The 17,597-nt window shown below is 32.5% G+C and overlaps 1 protein-coding gene across 2 annotated transcripts; it reads right to left on the bottom strand.

Moving 5' to 3' along the window:
- Window positions 1-5,943: 5,943 nt before the first annotated feature.
- LOC145303894 (5'-nucleotidase-like) lies at window positions 5,944-15,450 on the bottom strand. 2 transcript variants are annotated; one of them, XM_080145556.1, is made up of 19 exons: window positions 15,347-15,450; window positions 14,941-15,013; window positions 13,960-14,014; window positions 12,931-13,005; window positions 11,507-11,576; window positions 11,229-11,412; window positions 11,038-11,088; window positions 10,813-10,929; window positions 10,566-10,674; window positions 10,167-10,245; window positions 9,780-9,825; window positions 9,290-9,391; window positions 8,777-8,938; window positions 8,425-8,501; window positions 7,789-7,888; window positions 7,352-7,405; window positions 6,913-7,015; window positions 6,424-6,483; window positions 5,944-6,119 (listed from the first exon to the last, which is right to left on the bottom strand). In XM_080145556.1, exons 1-19 carry the CDS (start codon window positions 15,391-15,393, stop codon window positions 6,013-6,015), a joined length of 1,671 nt encoding a protein of 556 aa, XP_080001682.1. In that variant the 5' UTR covers window positions 15,394-15,450; the 3' UTR covers window positions 5,944-6,012. The 2 variants fall into 2 exon arrangements, with proteins under 2 accessions (XP_080001682.1, XP_080001681.1); XM_080145555.1 differs by having other exon boundaries at window positions 6,913-7,019; window positions 7,356-7,405.
- Window positions 15,451-17,597: the final 2,147 nt, after the last annotated feature.

Below are 17,597 nucleotides of genomic sequence, written 5' to 3'. Positions count from 1 at the left end.
TTGTGGCTTTAATACCTTTATTTCCAAGAAAAATTCTTGGAAAAGTATTTTTGTAGGATTATTCTATTTTTTGTAGGGCTCATAAAGAATAAGATAAAGGACATTATGTAGATCTCTAATGATAATAAACAAAATAATAAAATTGAGAAGTTTGCACATAGCAAAATGTTTAAAATCAACCTAAGTTTAAGCTAAGTTTAATAGGTGAAGTGAGGAATAAGGTATAGCCAACAAGCGAAATAAATCTAAAATAATATTTGGGGGGCAGATAAAAGGTCGGCAGTTCTACTATGTGTTGCCTCCCCAACGACACCTGATAGGTTTCGATCGAATTAATTTCGTTGTTGGTATAAGTTGGGGGGAAGTCTAACTAGTATAATTTCAAGCCCAATGCCCCATCCCTTCCTGATAATTTATCCACATTTTAGAGAGACTCTACAAAGTGTCCGAAAAAATAAGCCGTGTGACGTCATTATATCCATCTCATTTTAAGGGGTTTCCTTTCCCGCTTCTCCTCTCTTCTCTCCCTTTTATGACATCACGCGGTTCATTTTTTCGGACTCTTTGTAGAGTCTCATATTTTAAAATCCTGTGAACAATGTGTTTGACCATCACAAAATTCTTGAAGAGTAGACTCACTTCTCAAAAATATTGATCTCATATTGTTATTATGTGGAATTTATATGTAGCAGGACAAAGTGTCTCAAAATGTGACCTCATTAAAATGAGGTAGATGAAAGGAGAAGTGGGAAAGAAAACCCCTCATTTTATGACGTCACACGGCTGATTTTTGAGACACTCTGTCCCCCTTCAAAAAAGTTTGAACACTTTTAGTTTAAGCCAATTAATTAAGATTCGATCAAAGTATCAAAAGTTTACAACCCAACAAATGAGAGGATGTGTTTTAAAAAGATTAAATACCAGTATAATTTAATGTCTGATATTTTATTTAAATTTCCAAAACCCAAACAAGACTTGTGGCGAAGCCACGCTTCTCAAAATTGTTGATCTCATATTGTGACTCGTATTACAGATAATAGACATCCATTAGGTTCAATCAGGCGCAGCTAGCCTCAGCCAAGGCGGGGGGTGTGTATTCACTTCCGCCGCGTTCAAAACCATCTTGATAGAACCACTAATATATCTATAGTATAGATGTATAACCAGACAACTACGTGGTTCCTCAAGTTGTGGACTTTTTTCGACTGCTATTAAATAACTTTTGTAGCCACTTGGCTGCTTTAAAACTTCCGATGCTATTGGTTGATTTTCAAGTAACCAATTGAAAGTCGACACAAGGTCCTTGGGAAGGGGACATACAGTTATTCATCTACTCCCCCCTCTTTTGTTTTACTATTGTTTTAATGAACTACCAACGTTATGCTTCCTTATTTTAACACCAAATTGAAAATGTGAACGGTGTAGTTTTTCTTATATTAGGTTTTATTAGGTTCTGGGTAGCCCCACAGGGTTATCACGCTTTAAATATTTGATAATCATAATATTTTTTTTTTATTATGGGATGTTTTTCTTGTTTTGAGGGAAATCATGTTATTAATGTGGAAATGATCGGACAGTAGTGGTGGTGTGCCTAAAAAAGGTTTAAATCAAATTAGAAGCGTAGCAAAACTATGAGTATTAGTAACAATATATGTAAATAAAATACATTCAATAACGTATTACAAAATAACGTATTCATAAAACAGACTGACGGACGAAAGGACATAATTTACTTATAGAATACTTACACAGCTAAAAATGCGCTCTCTCTCATGTATTATCAAAATTTTGGTGTGCGTTCATTTACACACATTGTCACATTTTAAAGAAAAGTCTTTTCAAAATTGTGTTTTTGATGATTTGATAATGTAAATAGCCTGTAGTAAACTATGCTTTATAATGTGCTTGAGTATGTATTTTAAACTATCTTCTAACTGTGCTGTTCATGAGTTTCACTTGTTTCACCCTACTCGAACATCTGACATAGCAGCAGTAGGAATCAATTTAACGTATTTAGTTATGACATGGTGTTGGGCTGAGATTTGAACCTATTACCTTCGGGACTACGAGCTGATGTGCTACGTGTTACACCACAATCGCTAATTTTACTAATGCGATACACATACGGAAATCAATGCACACCAACCGCGCGCGCGCGCCTCTATGTATATTATAACGAGCAAAAACAGAGTAAAACCAATTTTGATAATTTTTCAGCTATTATATTATTGATAGGAAAGGAGGGAGGTCTATGCCAGGGGTAAAGGGAATGGTAAATTCATACCCGGCTTTTTAAAAAAAATTATTAATATGTTAATTCTGTACATTGAAACTTCTTATACGTGCAAAAAAAATGTTTGTAGTAACTCCCCCCTCCTTATAGGAATAGCTCAAAGAAAAAATTGTACCCCTTATTCTAGTTTATTTTAAAACTAAAAGTGAAGGGTTACCTTAATTCTCTTAAGCGTCATTAGAGGCATCTAGGGGCGCCACCCCTCTAGTTCTTTAGATTATGAGTCTCCACTCAAGTGAACCCTTAAAATCAAGGTAATTTATGGTATAAGACAATGGGCGATAAATTAATAAAGATATATAACCCTTCAATTATTTTCAACTTTTTTAATAAAAGCTTTCCTGAATTGATCAATGAAAAGAAAAAAAAATGGTGATTTTTATAGAAGTAAATTACCTATACATTAAACCCTGGGGGGATATATGACTTTTAAATGGGAATAGTTCAATGGCATTAGTTATATTGTTGCTTATTTTACATATTTGCGGCTACGCCTCTAGGTGTAGTTGAGGGGCAAGGGAGGGTAGTTGACCCACCCGCCCCCCCGCCTCCTTTCATATTTTAGTTTTATAAAAGTAAAACAAAAATTGGAGGGATTTTTCTCTGGGCGATTGTTTTGAGAGAGTAGTTATTAACTTTACCAAGACCAATAAAAAGCTTCACAGTAAACGGTTAGCGAAAACTTTCGGTACAAACAGACAGAAAATACCCGGTTACTTTTGTAAGGATGAATTAAGGGATACGAAATTAATAACATTGAAATCAACTTAAATATTGACAAAAAGACAAATTGTATATCTTTACATGCAGTGATCAACTAACAATAAAACAGAGAAAATGGAGATGGTTGGGGCACACTCTAAGGAAAGGGCATGATGATTTAACCAATCAAGCCTTGACTTGGGACCCCTTCACAGGAAAAAGGAAACCAGGTAGACCAAAAACAACCTAGAGGAGGGAATTCCTTGAGGAACTGAGAGAAAAGAATTTTTCATCTTTCAGTGAAGCCTCTACTGAGGCCCAATTCAAAGATAAATGGAGAACCATTGTGCGTGGCCTACGCTCTGGAAAGAAGAGATAAATGGCAATGATGATGACATGCAGTGATATCAAGGGATAGGACAATGGCCGATAAATTGATGTACATCCCCATTGATTATTCACACTAATATCTCTTCTGTAGATTACATTTAGTGGTTGAATTGTTTGGACACTCAACTTAATAAACCAACCAAAATTAACTAAAAGTTCCCAAAACTGTTGAGCCAACAAATATGAAAACGGTTTATAATACTTTGGGGACTAGTGTACTAAACAACCCAATTTCCTCTCTCTTTCTCTCTGATTTACAGGACTTACAACCTTATTATTTCATTAGAAGCTACGAATGATTAATATGCTTTTTTACACAGCAATAATTAAATATGTGTTTTCTCATAAAAAAAAGATCAAAGATAATATTAAAATTTGGAATATTCGCTTATTTCTCTAATGAAACCCTGCTGGGTTTTTCAAAATTTGTGGCAATTTCACTTAAAGCGAAATTAGAAATTAGACCTTTTTAGGTAGCTGGACAAAGTGTCTCAAAAATTGCCGTCATAAAAAGAAGTGGGAAAGAAAACCCCTTAAAAAGAGATGAGTCTCTGAACTAAATCTTGCTAGTCAATTGCATGATTATGCGGCCAAACATCCTTCAGACAACCAACCCTTTGACTGCATAACCCTCATCTAGAAGTTTTAACTGTGCAATTGCTTGGTAATGCGTTTAGCCTGTTTTTGGACAATGCATTTCCGCTACTCTGACTTTTTTTGTTGCCTAACAAAGCAGCAGTAGGAACCATATTTTTAATATATTTATTTATTACGCATTGTTGGGCCGAGATTCAAACCATCAACAGACAATGAGCGAATGCGCTGCGCTTTATACCACAGTCGGTCCAGTGACGGTCCACTGGCAATATCCGCGAATTTCCCAAAATTTTCTTAATACATGCAAACACTCGCCAAAAAGAAGTGAACCAGTTAAAAACTTTCAATTTCAGTTCAATTCATTAAGCAAAACCTCAATATTTCATAGATTAATTAATTTATAGATTTTCAATAATTTGTAGAATAAATATTTATAAATTATGAAATTGGGTAAAATAGTAAAATTTATTTGACGCAGTTTAAGATCTCAATAGCTGCTGGTCCGAATTGATTGTTCTTGTTAGAGAAGCCTCTCTTAAGTCCCAGAGTGGTTTTATGTTATTTGTCTGCCTCGAGTTCTATTATCCCTTTGAAAACTGAGACCCCAGATGCTGTGGAAGCAACAAAAACATCAAGAATATAAATTATGTTGATGTGACATGGATGTAGCTCTCTTGATAAGCTTATTAGTCAAATTCTTATTCTCCCTAAGAATTTAAAAGATATAACAAACTTTTGGTGCTTTCCCCCAGAACTTTTCAGGCAATAGTCCCCTCCCTACCTTATTTTTTAACCCTTAACAGTCGGGCCCCTTGCCGCACCTTAATCGGTTTGGGGGGGGGGGGAGGCGATCATATAATAAAAAAAACGGAAGGGGGGGGTGTTCATTCCCCCCCCCCCCTCCGATCGTTAAGGATTAAATAAGCCAGAAATAAAGGGAGGTTTTTTTTGCTTGGTTTCATAACCCTGCGTGGCCTATACCTGTGGTACCCTAATCCTGCAGGGCTAAACGGTTCCCCTCTAACCTAACCTACTATACCCCATAGTAATACACAAACTAACGAAAAATATGCCCTCCCCTCTTATTTATTCTGTTGTTAAATTTAATGATAATTTTATAATAATAAATCCACTAAGACTTAAATTTCCAATCTATAACTGTATTTGATTTTAGATAAACAAATTTCTACCAAGTTTTTACATTTATCCCGACCTTTACGGACAGTTAAGCAGAAACATCCAATATTTGCATAGAGTATATAGACCAAGAAAAATATCACCAGCAATCTATCTATCATACATGCAATCTCCTATTATATAAAGTAGTAAGCTTTTTTTGTCTGTAGTGAAGGATCTCGCTTACTACTAAACTAATATGGTTCTTCTTTACAGTGATGGTCCAGGTAATTTTTTATTTATTCTTTATATTTTTTTTATTTTTTTTAATTACCTCATGGGACAAAGCCCCTATAGGATAGGGTCGAATCCGCTAGTATAAATATAATGATCGTAAGTGCATTATCGCTTAACAGGCGGACGAAGTAAATTTTAAACTGGTTGCTCGTTGGTTTAGGGAATATTGACAAAAAATATTGATAGCTGTATATCTTAAAAAGCAGAAGTTAAAATAGTGATATCCCCTAAATGAAGTTTAGGTTTGAATATCAGACAAATCTTTTTAATAATTAAGTTGTTTCGCTAATATAAAGGAGCGGTGTCTTTCTGTTCCTATGAAAAAAGCTTACTGATTGGATTCTTGTTTTCTCTAAACTATGGTTTAATCATTTATTCTAAAACTCCGTGTGTATGTTTGTTGTTTTTTTTCTGTTGTAAAATGTATTGTTTTTTGATGCTGTATAAAAAGGGCACCTGGAATTTCTAAAGAAGATTCCTTTGGTTAATAATCTTCTAGATTAAAACAAACTTTTCTATCCGTTTGCTCAATTTGTCTGTGATTTATAATTGGTTTATTCTATTTTAATAACTGAAAAATAAATCAAATTTATTTTATTTTTACATATTTTATGGAATCAATTATCAGTTTGCCATTCAAAAGTTATTCTTCCTTCAACTTGAGGGTTGATAGGAGTATTCTTGATCAACCACTGCTTGAAGATTTCATAATCTGTTACAGTTCCTGGAAGAAAAAGATTGTTAGATGGATTCATAGATGTAGAAATCAGAGTGCGAGAGGACAATGTGCTATTTAATACACAAGTCCCCAAAGTTTTATTATAACGTTTTCATATTTGTTAGCTTAACAACTTTGGGGAATTTTGATGGTTTGGTTCATTAAGTTAAGTATGAAAATTTTTAAAATTGAAAAAAGAGGATAATACCGTTTTTTTACATTATACACTATAGGTATAGTGGTTATACTTTTTCAACACCAATCTCTCAAGTGCAACCCCCCCCCCCAAAAAAAAATATAGATAGATGACCTGGAATGTGTTCCTCTATTTCTACAAAGTCAAATATTCCCCTCAGATATTTGGCATTCTCTAAAACAAATATTGAAATTAATTTATATAATTATCCCATAAATCAGGGCTAGCCAGCCGTGCGTCCGCCGCAACTAAGCCTAGAATTTATACCCGTGTGGATGCCTTGAATTTTTAAAAAAAAAAGGCATTGCCATGTTTTGGTCCGTTTTAGACATCTAACTGATTGTAAATTGTAAAGGCGATTTCGCTGAGGTTTTACAGGTGGCGGACACGCGAATGCCAAGCTTTGTTATATATAATCAATTATTCCCATTTAACTCATCAGAAACAAAAAATATTAAAGGGTGCTAAATTTTTTGAGCAAAGATTTTTAGCCCGTGCCTTCTGCATCTCAGGACTAAAAAAATAGTTTTAATCTAATACTTTTACATTTTTATATCCACGGGAAGCTGTTTATAATGAGATGCAATAAATAACTATTCTTACTTTTAGGGACCATGAAAGAACCAACAGCCAAAGTATAAACTCTATCCATTTCTAAATCTTCATAATCATCTGTTTCAAGATTCTTGGTTTGGATACTCACAATTCTGATAGAATAAAAATTCTAAAACTTTGCTTTCAAAGAACCATACAAATTGATGATCAATTAAAGCAGGAGTCGTAAGGGATAAGACAATCGGCGATAGATAGATATAACACTTCAGTAGATTGGTTGAAAAGTTTCAACACTAATAGTTTCAAATTAATCAAATTCCAATTAAAGTAACCAAAGTTATTAAGCTATTGCATAAGATAACTTGCTAATAAAACTTTGGGTACCAGTGTACAATTAAGTCCATTGTCCCCTCCAACCTGATTAAAAGGTCATTTATGTATATAATCAAAACTATTAGTATCAAATTCAAATTATATGAATTTCATTCCTGTTTCCAATATTGTCCTGTTCTGGCCTGATAACCATCTTCAATCCTGATACCTAAAAGTTGATTAAATATGATTAAAACAGATTAGGCCTTCTGGTGCTTTCCCTAAACCGCCTTTATTCTGAAATAAAAACATTAATCAGCATGGGTATGGAGGGCTCTGACCTGACCTAAGGTAAAGCAAACCCACAAATAACTACCTCACACCCTAATTTATTTTCAACTTATTTTTAAATAAGACCGGTTACTTTGAGGGAATTTCTTATTTACAATGTGAATAAAGTTTATTTTGTAAATTACTAAAGCATGAAAGTTAAATTTAAATCAACTAATACTTTGATTGTTAGACGTTTGTCTGAAGACATAGTGTTATTTCATGGTATAAATTTTCTATGCAGTTGCCAATTTAAATTTCACTTAAACCATCTTCACTTACCTGGAGGCCAAAACCTGGATACTTGGCAGGATCATTGGGAACAAGTTTTTCAGCTGCTACTTCCAGAGCTTTCTTAACCTCTCTACCTTTCATCTTTAACCTTAAAAACATAAAAAAAAATTCATATTTTTAAAATTGAAGTTCTTAGTAAATAGTTCTCTCATAACCTGTCAAGTTTGTTTTCATAAGGAATTACAATTTAAATGTCTTTCTCATTGGCAATGTTTAATAGAATATTTCAATTCACATCTTACACCTTATGGTTCATAGCTGTACAGTTTACTTAAGACTTATCCAATTTTCCAACTTGGAAATTTTGAATTGAATTTAATTGTATTGATAGGGTTAACATGGATAAGAAATATAAAAAGTAGGAAGGTGAGAAAATAAAGAAAGTGGATTTGATTGACAAGCATTGTGTACCATGGACAAAGACCAAATTGGGTCAAAAATGACCCATGTGACGTCATAAAAATGAGGGAGGTGAGAGGAGTGGGGAAAAAGCCATAAAAAAGAAATGGATAACCCCTTATTTGTATGACGTCACATGGATCATTTGGACACAATTTGGTCTTTGTCTATATGCCATGTACTGTTGACTCATGTTATCCAATTATTTGGTCTAAATTAACTTACCTGTCAACTGTATTCTGGAAAGGAATAACCATGAAAATATCTTCACCAGAGATTTCCCCCTCAGGAAATCCAGTCCTTTTTAATTAACAATGTGTTAATTTTTGTGTGATTTTTTTACAACAGATTCCAGGCAGTTTCTCAATTAAGTAACTCAAAAATCAGCCATGTGACGTCATAAAAATGAGGGAGATGAGAGGAAAGGTGGCAAAAAAACCATAAAAAAGATATGGATATTGATAATCCCTAATTTTTATAACGTTACATGGCTAATTTTTAAGACATTTTGTCCAGCTGCATAATTAATTAATTTAGATTGTTACAAATACATTAAAATGAAACATTGTCCATTCCTAATGCCACCATTGTTGATGAGAGAAATTGTGGCATCTTCATAAAAGTCAGCCATGGAGTCAGTGAGAGCATTTCCAATGTTATCTTCCTCACTGTCAAGATAAGCCTGGGTCATTGCTGTCTCAGTGTACCCATAAACTGTCTTATACTCTGTTAGATTTACCTAAATGATAGATTTTTTGAAAATAATTTCAATGCAAATTTTAAAGAGTCAAATTTATTTAGTATTTTGATACTTCATTGCACTTGTGGGGTAAAGGATTCCCCAATTCACTGATTTTTCATTCTCACACTATCTTCAGCATTCTTCACTAGCGGCTACATCCCCTAGAGGCCTCTAAGGGTACTTAAGGAGGGGGGAGTTTAATACCCCCCCCCCCCCCCACCCAATTTTCTATGAGAAGCTACCCTGTTAAGGCGAACCCAATCGGTTTAGCGATTAGTGAGATCCTTACAGACATCCTGTTACTTTATTATAAGGATTAACAATGTATCTTTTAATTTAAAGAATTACCTGATATTTAACAAGCATTTCTAAAGTTTCTGGATCAGGCTTTATTTCATTATCATCTAGCAGGTAAGGACGGGCAAAAGAGACACCAGCTGCTTCAACTGGCTAAAAAAAAAAATATATTAACATTTGAAACAAATTACATAACATTTCCATTGATATAATTTTTAGTCTCAAATTTTTAATTTGAATTTGTATATGTAATATAACACAAAGAGAGGGGAGACAGTAAGCTGTTTATTACACTAGTTCCCAAAATGAATAATAACGGTTTTTTATTTGTTTGCTGCACAACTTTAGGGACTTTTAATGAACTTTAATTGGTTGGTTTATTAAGTTGAGTGTTCAAACGTTTTAACCACTAATTTCAATATACAGAAGGGATAATTTTGTATGTCATCATTGGGAATGTACATCAATTATCGACAATTGTTTTATCACTTTAGATCCCTGACTGTAACAGGATACAATTTGTTGGATTAAATAAAGATACCTGTAACAATTCACCTTGATCATCAAAGTTGACAATTATGTGACCTGTAAGTACAATAATTGATTCTTTCTTCCATTTTATTTACCCCACATGGCTGATATGTTTCTCAAAAGAATTGTAGTTCCAATAAAATGTATGTGTTAGACAATACACATATTGACTATAGTTTCTTTCAATAAAAGTTCTAACTGTAGTGTATAAAGTAATTAGTTGTGTCAGTTGGCATACTGAATATTTTTTACTTCTAGAGTAAATTCTAAACATCTTTATACATGCAGTTGAGGTACCATTTTCAAATGTGATACATTTTTGCATTAAAAACAAGTGCAAGCTTAAGAATTTTAACAAGGATTCAATAATTGAGCAAGAAAGAATAACGAGATTCCTAGATATTTGGTGTAACAGTAGGCCTGTACAACTGGAATCACTTTTCCATTTGTTGAGGTAACATAGGTAGGGTACTCTCCTAAAAGCATAAAATAGTTTAGAAATAAATCTTACAATTTTATACTAGCTTCTAGGGGCTTTGTCCCATGAGGTAATTAAAAAAAATATTAAGTACTTATGGTGCTCCGACCATCAATTTTGCATTAATCTTAAGTTAGCTAGGTATATTCCCTGAAGAGTAGAATCCAATCGGTTTAGTGGTTATCGAGATCTTAAGGGACAGACAGAGGGATGGACGGACAGACATCAAGCTACTTTGTATTATAGATGTTGAAAATATTAAGAATGTAAAATAACTGAAATCAATACTTTGAGGAAGGGACACTTTGATTAACTCACCTTCAATCCTATCTTCAGGAATGTCATCTTCACCCATGGGAGTATACAAGAAAGTATGACTGTGTCCTCCAACTACCACATCAAGAAGAGGAATGTTTTTAGCTAGCTCCTAAACATAATTACACATTAGCTATTACACATAAACACTTGGTATGCAATAAACAACAGATTTATGATTATTCACTAATTTTGCCTCTTGCAAATTTATTTTATTATAATAATTAAATAAACATATAGATTCACTTACAATATCAATCTCATAACCAGAATGTCCCAGAGCAATGAGTACTTCAACACCATCAGCAGCCAATTTTTCAGCCTCTGCTTTAACACTCTCTATTTCATCAGTGAATTCAATATTATTCTAAAACAGATTTTTTTTTTAATTAGATGTAAGATCAATTTCTTTCTAATTATTTAGTAGACAATTATGTTGTTTTATAAAATGCAAAATAAACTAAAGATTCCTTACCTCTGGAAAGTTGTACTCAGTCATCTGAGTAATATATCCAATAATTCCCACCTAAAAACAAAATCATATAAGACTATAGACTTTGATTGACACTGATTTTAAATATCATAATTGCAACTATGAATAAGGAAAGTATTAAAGTTTGACCTAGATTGTTCCATCTTCTAAAAATTATTAAAGAACATATTTACCCGAGTACCATTAATCTCTTTGACAACAGATCTCTTGAAATGAACACCCTCAACAAATTCATCAGAGTTAACCACCATGTTTGAGGCCAGAAGATCAAAGTTGACTTGCTCAGCAAGAGGTTTAATGCCAGCTATTTGATCATCAAAATCATGATTGCCAAGCCCCATAGCTGTGTAGTTTAGCCTATTATAATCATAAAAAGAAAATAATTAGAAATTGAGAAAATTAAATTAGATTCTCAAATTCAAATTTTAAAAAGATATTTTTTAATACTTACCTATTACCAAATTCAACAACAGGTTGATATTTGAACTTTGAGTACCAGACAGTCCCTTGGTAGAAATCACCTAAACATAAACAATTTTAAAGGTTTTTTAATCATAAGATCTAAAATATCAAAGTAAAGTTCTAATATAAAGTTGGAAAAGGTAATTTTGAAATAAATTGAATATTTAAATTTAAGTATGTATGTTTAGAATGTTTATATATGAACCTAAACACTTTGCTCCAACAATAGATAAGTGAAAATTGTTATATTTGCAAATTAAATCTAAAATTTTCAGATAATGTTATAGCATATCAGTAAAATAGTAAGTTTTATTAACTTTTATGCATGTATTTGGTTAATCTTTATTGGTGATATCAAAATTCTTATTGTAGTAAATAATTACACCTAAAAAAATTTTGAAATCTATTACGCCTATTATCAGAGTTTAATAAATATTATCTGTTTTACGTAAATTTTTTTAACACAATAATGGAGGGTTTAGCCTAACCCATTCTTTGTTCAAGTGAAGTGTGTGTGTGTGTGTGTAAGCTGTAGTTTTAGTATTCATCATTGACTAAGTAAATAAAGTCACCAAGTGTTTTTACCAAAAACTAAAAATCCATTTGACAATTTTAGAATTATAAGTTTTGCTTACAGTGGATAGGGAAAAAGATTATCTGGGTAGTCCCTTTTCTGACAACGCCTCTTAAGGGGCGATTCATTGCATTTTTACAGTATCTTTTGGTAGGTTATTTTAGGTTAGGTTAGGTGATTGCTCTCAGGGTTAGAGCCCCCTCCGGGGATAGAAATAGGAGAAAGGCTACTGTGAATATATAACGAACGCCCCTTTTTACTATACCATACTATACCTGATTATTTAATATATCATTTGTGGTATTTTCTAGTAATTTGTAAAAGTAAAAAAATTAAACTTCTACAAAAGAGTCCTATATTTTTTTAAGTATCTTTAATTTTTGTTAAATGTTTTAGACTAAATTAATCTGGAGATATTAAAGTTTACAATTTGATAAAGGAATACTTTAACATGTGCACAAAACTTGAAACTTTGATGAAAATCTAATAATTGACTTCACTGTATAAACACATACATATCAAGCAAATAAGGAAGTCAACACCTTAGTTAAAGCTTTCTCTACATTTTTTTGTTGTTTTAGAAAGTAACATAAACTTATAAATGCATTTTTAGATAACCAATAAAAATAGCCTAAAGCTAAAAAAGAACTAGTATACAAAAAACCTAAAGTACATAATCATTCGTATTATAAAATGAAAATTAGACTAAAACCAACTCAAAGCCTAATTCTAAAAACAAATTGTCCAAAAATCCCTAGACATATAATAGCTTTCCTAATAAGGAGAACTCAATCAGTTTAGTTATATTTAAATCTTAAGACAGAAATTATGATATTTACCTGCGTTTAAGAAAATTGTAGTATCAGGATTTCTGTCTCTAATTTCTTTCTGTTTGGCATAAATTCTGGCAACACCTAAAAAATGATTTAGTGCTTTCCCGCGAAGTTCCTATCGAGCACTGAACCCCTGAACTGAAATAGTAGGGGTTAGTTTTCTCCTATGCCTAACCCCTAAAAGCGGATGAGATTAGAATAAAACACTAGAAGGTGGGAGAAGGGGTTAAATAACTGTATTTCCCCATCTCAATTACCTTGTGCCGACTCTCAATTAGATCTTTGAAAATTAACCAATGGTGTCGTGAATATTAACACGGCCAAGTAGCATAAAAGAATTTGCTAGCAGACGAAGATAGTCATTGGAAAAGGGGTGGAGGTAGTTATCTCGATATACATCTATACTATAGATCTGTTCTGAGCAGCCTACAATTTCGGTAACCTTTCTCTGCTTTGCTACCAAGAACCCAATATTATCTAGCCTAAACTGACATAAATATGGGATGCTTAACAAGAAACGTTTAAAAAAAATTACCAATTATTGTCTAATAGTAAGCTGTAAATTTTGTCAATGAAGAAAATATTTTATTCATCGATCGATCTATTTAGCTATCTGTAAGTCATTCTATCTACTTATACATTTTAATATATATACCTATCTACAAACTGTCTATTTGTCTATTGGTTGTCAATTTCTATAAATCTAGCAGGCTACAGTCTTTTACCTTTCTAACCTTTTATATAAAGTAATAAGGTCCTTTTTTTGCTGGAGCGAATGATCTCGCTAACCACTGCAATGAAACAATATGGTTCTCTTTAACAGTGCAGTTTAGGTCCTTGGAAGGTTTATAGCTATTTAGGGGTAGGGTACAACTAACCAGCCCCCTTCCCCCAAATAAAAATAACCCCCTTTTTAATTACTTTTTCTTTTTGAAACTAAAATATAAAATGTATGGGAGGGGGTCGAATTCAACCCCCATCAAGGGTAACTAGAGGCCTCTAGGGGCGTAGCAATTAGTCTATTTATGTATGTACCTCCAACACATAATTCGCTACCATCCCTGCATCTAGAGGATTCATGGCTGGTTTCCTAGGTTTTCTCATTCAATACTTTTCTTTCTAATGACTTAAAACGCAGGGATCTAAAGGGATAAGACAGTGGCCGATAAATAGATGTACATCCCAAATGATGATACACACAATAACACCTATAAGAAAAGGTATACAACTTTTGGGACTAGTGTAGTAAACAGCCTATTGTCTCATAACGTAACCTTATTATAATAGAACAGTGCTTCCAAAGTATTGATATTATAAATCCTTTCAAATAAAGTAGTAGATTTTTTTGTCTACAGCGAAAGATCTCAAAGATTTAGGTCTGAAATGGTTGTACTTCTCAGGGAAGTTTGATAAATGTCTTGGGTTGGTTTTAGACTATTTTTTTCCCTACCTCTCTCTTCGCCCTCTCCTTGGGGCTAGGAACTAGTATTTAAGATAATTTAGGATAATCAACACGTTACACACTACCTACTTATAAGGAAGATGCACTTTATTATAGATTTTTATAAATGTAAGTTACTTAAATAATTTTAAAGAAATATTTTTAAGAGTAACAAAAAGTATAATAAAGTTATAAAGTTATAAAACATTTATAATTAGAAAAGTTTTAATAAAAAGGTTTAAGGAAAATGTAAATAAAATAAGAAAAAAAAAACAGTGGTGGATTCTTAAAAAACTTTTGCCTCACTAAAATTAGTGAGGCTCGCTAAAAATTTAGAGAGGATAATTTTGCCTCACTATTTTGCATCTCTTTTTTAGTGAGGCATCGAGCCAAAAAAGTTTTTAAGAATTCACCTCAGTTTAAAAAGTGAGGAGGTCTATCTATCTATCCTATAAATATATGAAACAACAGTTAAAACTAATTTGTGATTTTAGTGGAAGCTCCATTGGTCTAAAGTAGATTTTAGTGCCCTCGCTAAAAAAAACATCGCGTTAAATAAAAGTATTGAAAAATGCCTCAAAATGTGAGTGGATATCGTTGATATGAATTATGTCCAATGTCAGTTCTTTGCCTGAAGCCTTTTCGAATCTAAAAACAATAACATTATTGATCATGGAAAGAAAACAAAGTTTCGGGTTTCATTGCATTTTCACAGTAGCTTTTCTCCTATTTCTAGCCCCTGCGGACTCTAATCCTGCAAGGCCTATTTTCTTACCCTGTGGGGTAATAATTAACCTATCAAAAACTATTGTGAAAATACGACTAATTCTTTTTTCCATGATCCAAACATTTTCTTTGGACAATTTATATTGGGAGGAGGTGTCATAAAATACTAATTGTTTAAAAATTTGTCAAAAAATGATTAATAATATGTTTTTAATTGACTCATCTAACTAGAAAAATAATCTATGAATAAATTACCCAATATTGAAACAGAAAATCCACGTAAGAAATACAAAGCTCCGCATTTTTGTTGATCCAACTCAACAACTACGTAAACACAGACTACACTTTAAATTCATTTTAATTCAGAGTTTATTTTGTAAGAGATAAGGTTTTATTTATAAGTTTATAACCCTAGATGGACTGTCAAACACATTAATACTAACAACTTAAAAAGGAATTCAAAGCAGATAAATAAGATTGTTTGTGTTAAGTAACATATGATTCATTCCTATAATAGGATTTATTTTAAAAAATGCCTAATGGTAACAAAATGTGTAAACATTTAAAGAAATGGCCAAATTGTGTCTACTTTGTTTTCTCAATGGTCTATTTACTGAGTAGGTATCTATATCTACTGTATTAATTCTGTTATTTATCTTTGGTTTATGATTTTTAATGAAATGTACTTCAAATTGGATTATATAAGCTTGAATTTTCTATTACTAACGACTACGCCCCTAGTGGCCTCTAGGTTGGGGAATTGATCACCTTCGCCACTTTTTTAATTTTATTTTAAATGTAAAATATAGCGGGTTTACTGTATAAAGAAGAACTACAGCGGTCAAGCGGTTAGCGAGAATTAGGCTTCTGTAAAATAATATGCCCCCAAAAGTTTTCAAACTCGTCCTGTTATTCCTTAGCTATTGAATCTTGATTGGTATGTGTAAAGTAAGACTATCAAACTTTTTTACAAAAATTTCAGTCTATAAAGGAGTCAAATTTTGTGTATCCTAATTGAAGAATAGTTTATCTTCAATTGTCTTATCCATAAAGATTCCTGAGAAAGGCTGGTCTTACAGTCGCAATATTGATTAAATTATTTTCAAACTAATGGATTATGGCCGTATTCAAACCTATATATTATATTTATCATAACAGTAAATTCTAATTGTACGTAATTTCTTATCACTTTTTGTTTTAAAAAAATTATGCTAATGTAATGAAATTGAAATTATCATTTTAAGGACAAAAATTTGTTTTTGAATCTAAGTGACAAGGATGATATGATTATTGAAAAGGTACCCAAATTCAGGGATCTAAATGGATAAGACAATGGCCGATAAGTTGATAAACATCCCCTATGATGATACACAAAATTGCCCCTTCTTTAGATTAATTTTAGTGGTTGAAACTTAAGAGCACTCTTCTTATTAAACTAACCCATCGGAATTCACTAAAGTCCCCAAAGTTATTAAGCCAACGAATAAGAAATCCTATTATCATCCTTGTTTTTATCTTAATCTCAAACTAAAAGGTGACGCTTGCATCCACCCCTCTCCCCTATCTTCTTCTCCTCCCCAGAGTAATTCCAGGAGGACTCTAGAGGCATTAAATTGATAACTAGCATTAATGTTGAGGCAAAATAGTTTTTCTCCTATTGCCACTTCCCTTGCTAACCGCAGCACACTCCAAAAAGCCCATAAGAGCAATAGCATGCTTGTAAAATAGATTTACTCAGCAAAATCCATAATTTTCAAGTTGTGTTTTTTTCCCTCCCCCTCTTTTAAAAAATTCTTTCGGTAATTTCCCTCAATGTGCCTTATGAGCACTCCAAACCCCTCCTCTCTTCTTAAAGGAAAGATTTTTTATTTTGTGTAAAACCCTCGGCATAAAAGAGAATAAACAGTTCTTTTATTGAATTTTGGTTGTTTTTTTAAATTATTATGTGTAAACTTTAAACTATAGAAGATTTTGGAGATAAATTATTAGGTTGTTGTAAATTATTTATTTTTTATTGTCTTATACCTTAAAATCCTAGAGACTTTTAAACAAAGGTCATACAATCATAGAGGAGATACATCAATGGTTCTAAAAGAATCAAGTCAAAATCATGGACAAGATGCCTTATTTTACCTTAAAAAGGCTCATGTCGTTCACATTAACTGATTTTCGTTACAATTGTCTTTACAAAAATATGAAGAAAAAAAACTTTCAGGGGTGAGGAGGGTTGATTGCTACACTTTCCGTAATTGGATTTTGGTTGATTTAGCGGCTCCCAGTGGGCAAAATCAAAATTATTTTTAAAATTACTCCTGCTGTGCTTTTGCCCGTTCATCATAAGAATATCGGACAGGGATAATTATTCCTTTAAAATAAATATTACTAGCCTAGCCTCTAGGGGCTTTGCCCCAAGAGAATTTAAAAAAAAAATGATGTGAGTATGGAAATTATTACATCTTCTTTCACCTACCCAGCGGAAAAAAATTGAGAATTAGTCGCAAATCCC

Source organism: Acartia tonsa, chromosome 13 (assembly GCF_053477335.1).
Source record: "Acartia tonsa isolate MP-2025a chromosome 13, ASM5347733v1, whole genome shotgun sequence".
Lineage (NCBI taxonomy): Eukaryota > Metazoa > Arthropoda > Copepoda > Calanoida > Acartiidae > Acartia > Acartia tonsa.
This window is presented reverse-complemented; position numbering and strand designations above follow the sequence as displayed.

Excerpts from the sequence above, each read along its gene's own strand:
- LOC145303894 (XM_080145556.1), bottom strand. The coding sequence starts at position 15,393 with ATGCGGAGCTTTGTATTTCTTACGTGGATTTTCTGTTTCAATATTGG. Across the intron at positions 8,502-8,776 it reads TCATCAACAATGGTGGCATT|AGGACTGGATTTCCTGAGGG; the intron begins AGGAATGGACAA and ends TGTTAATTAAAA. Across the intron at positions 7,406-7,788 it reads ATCCAGGTTTTGGCCTCCAG|GTATCAGGATTGAAGATGGT; the intron begins GTAAGTGAAGAT and ends ATCAACTTTTAG.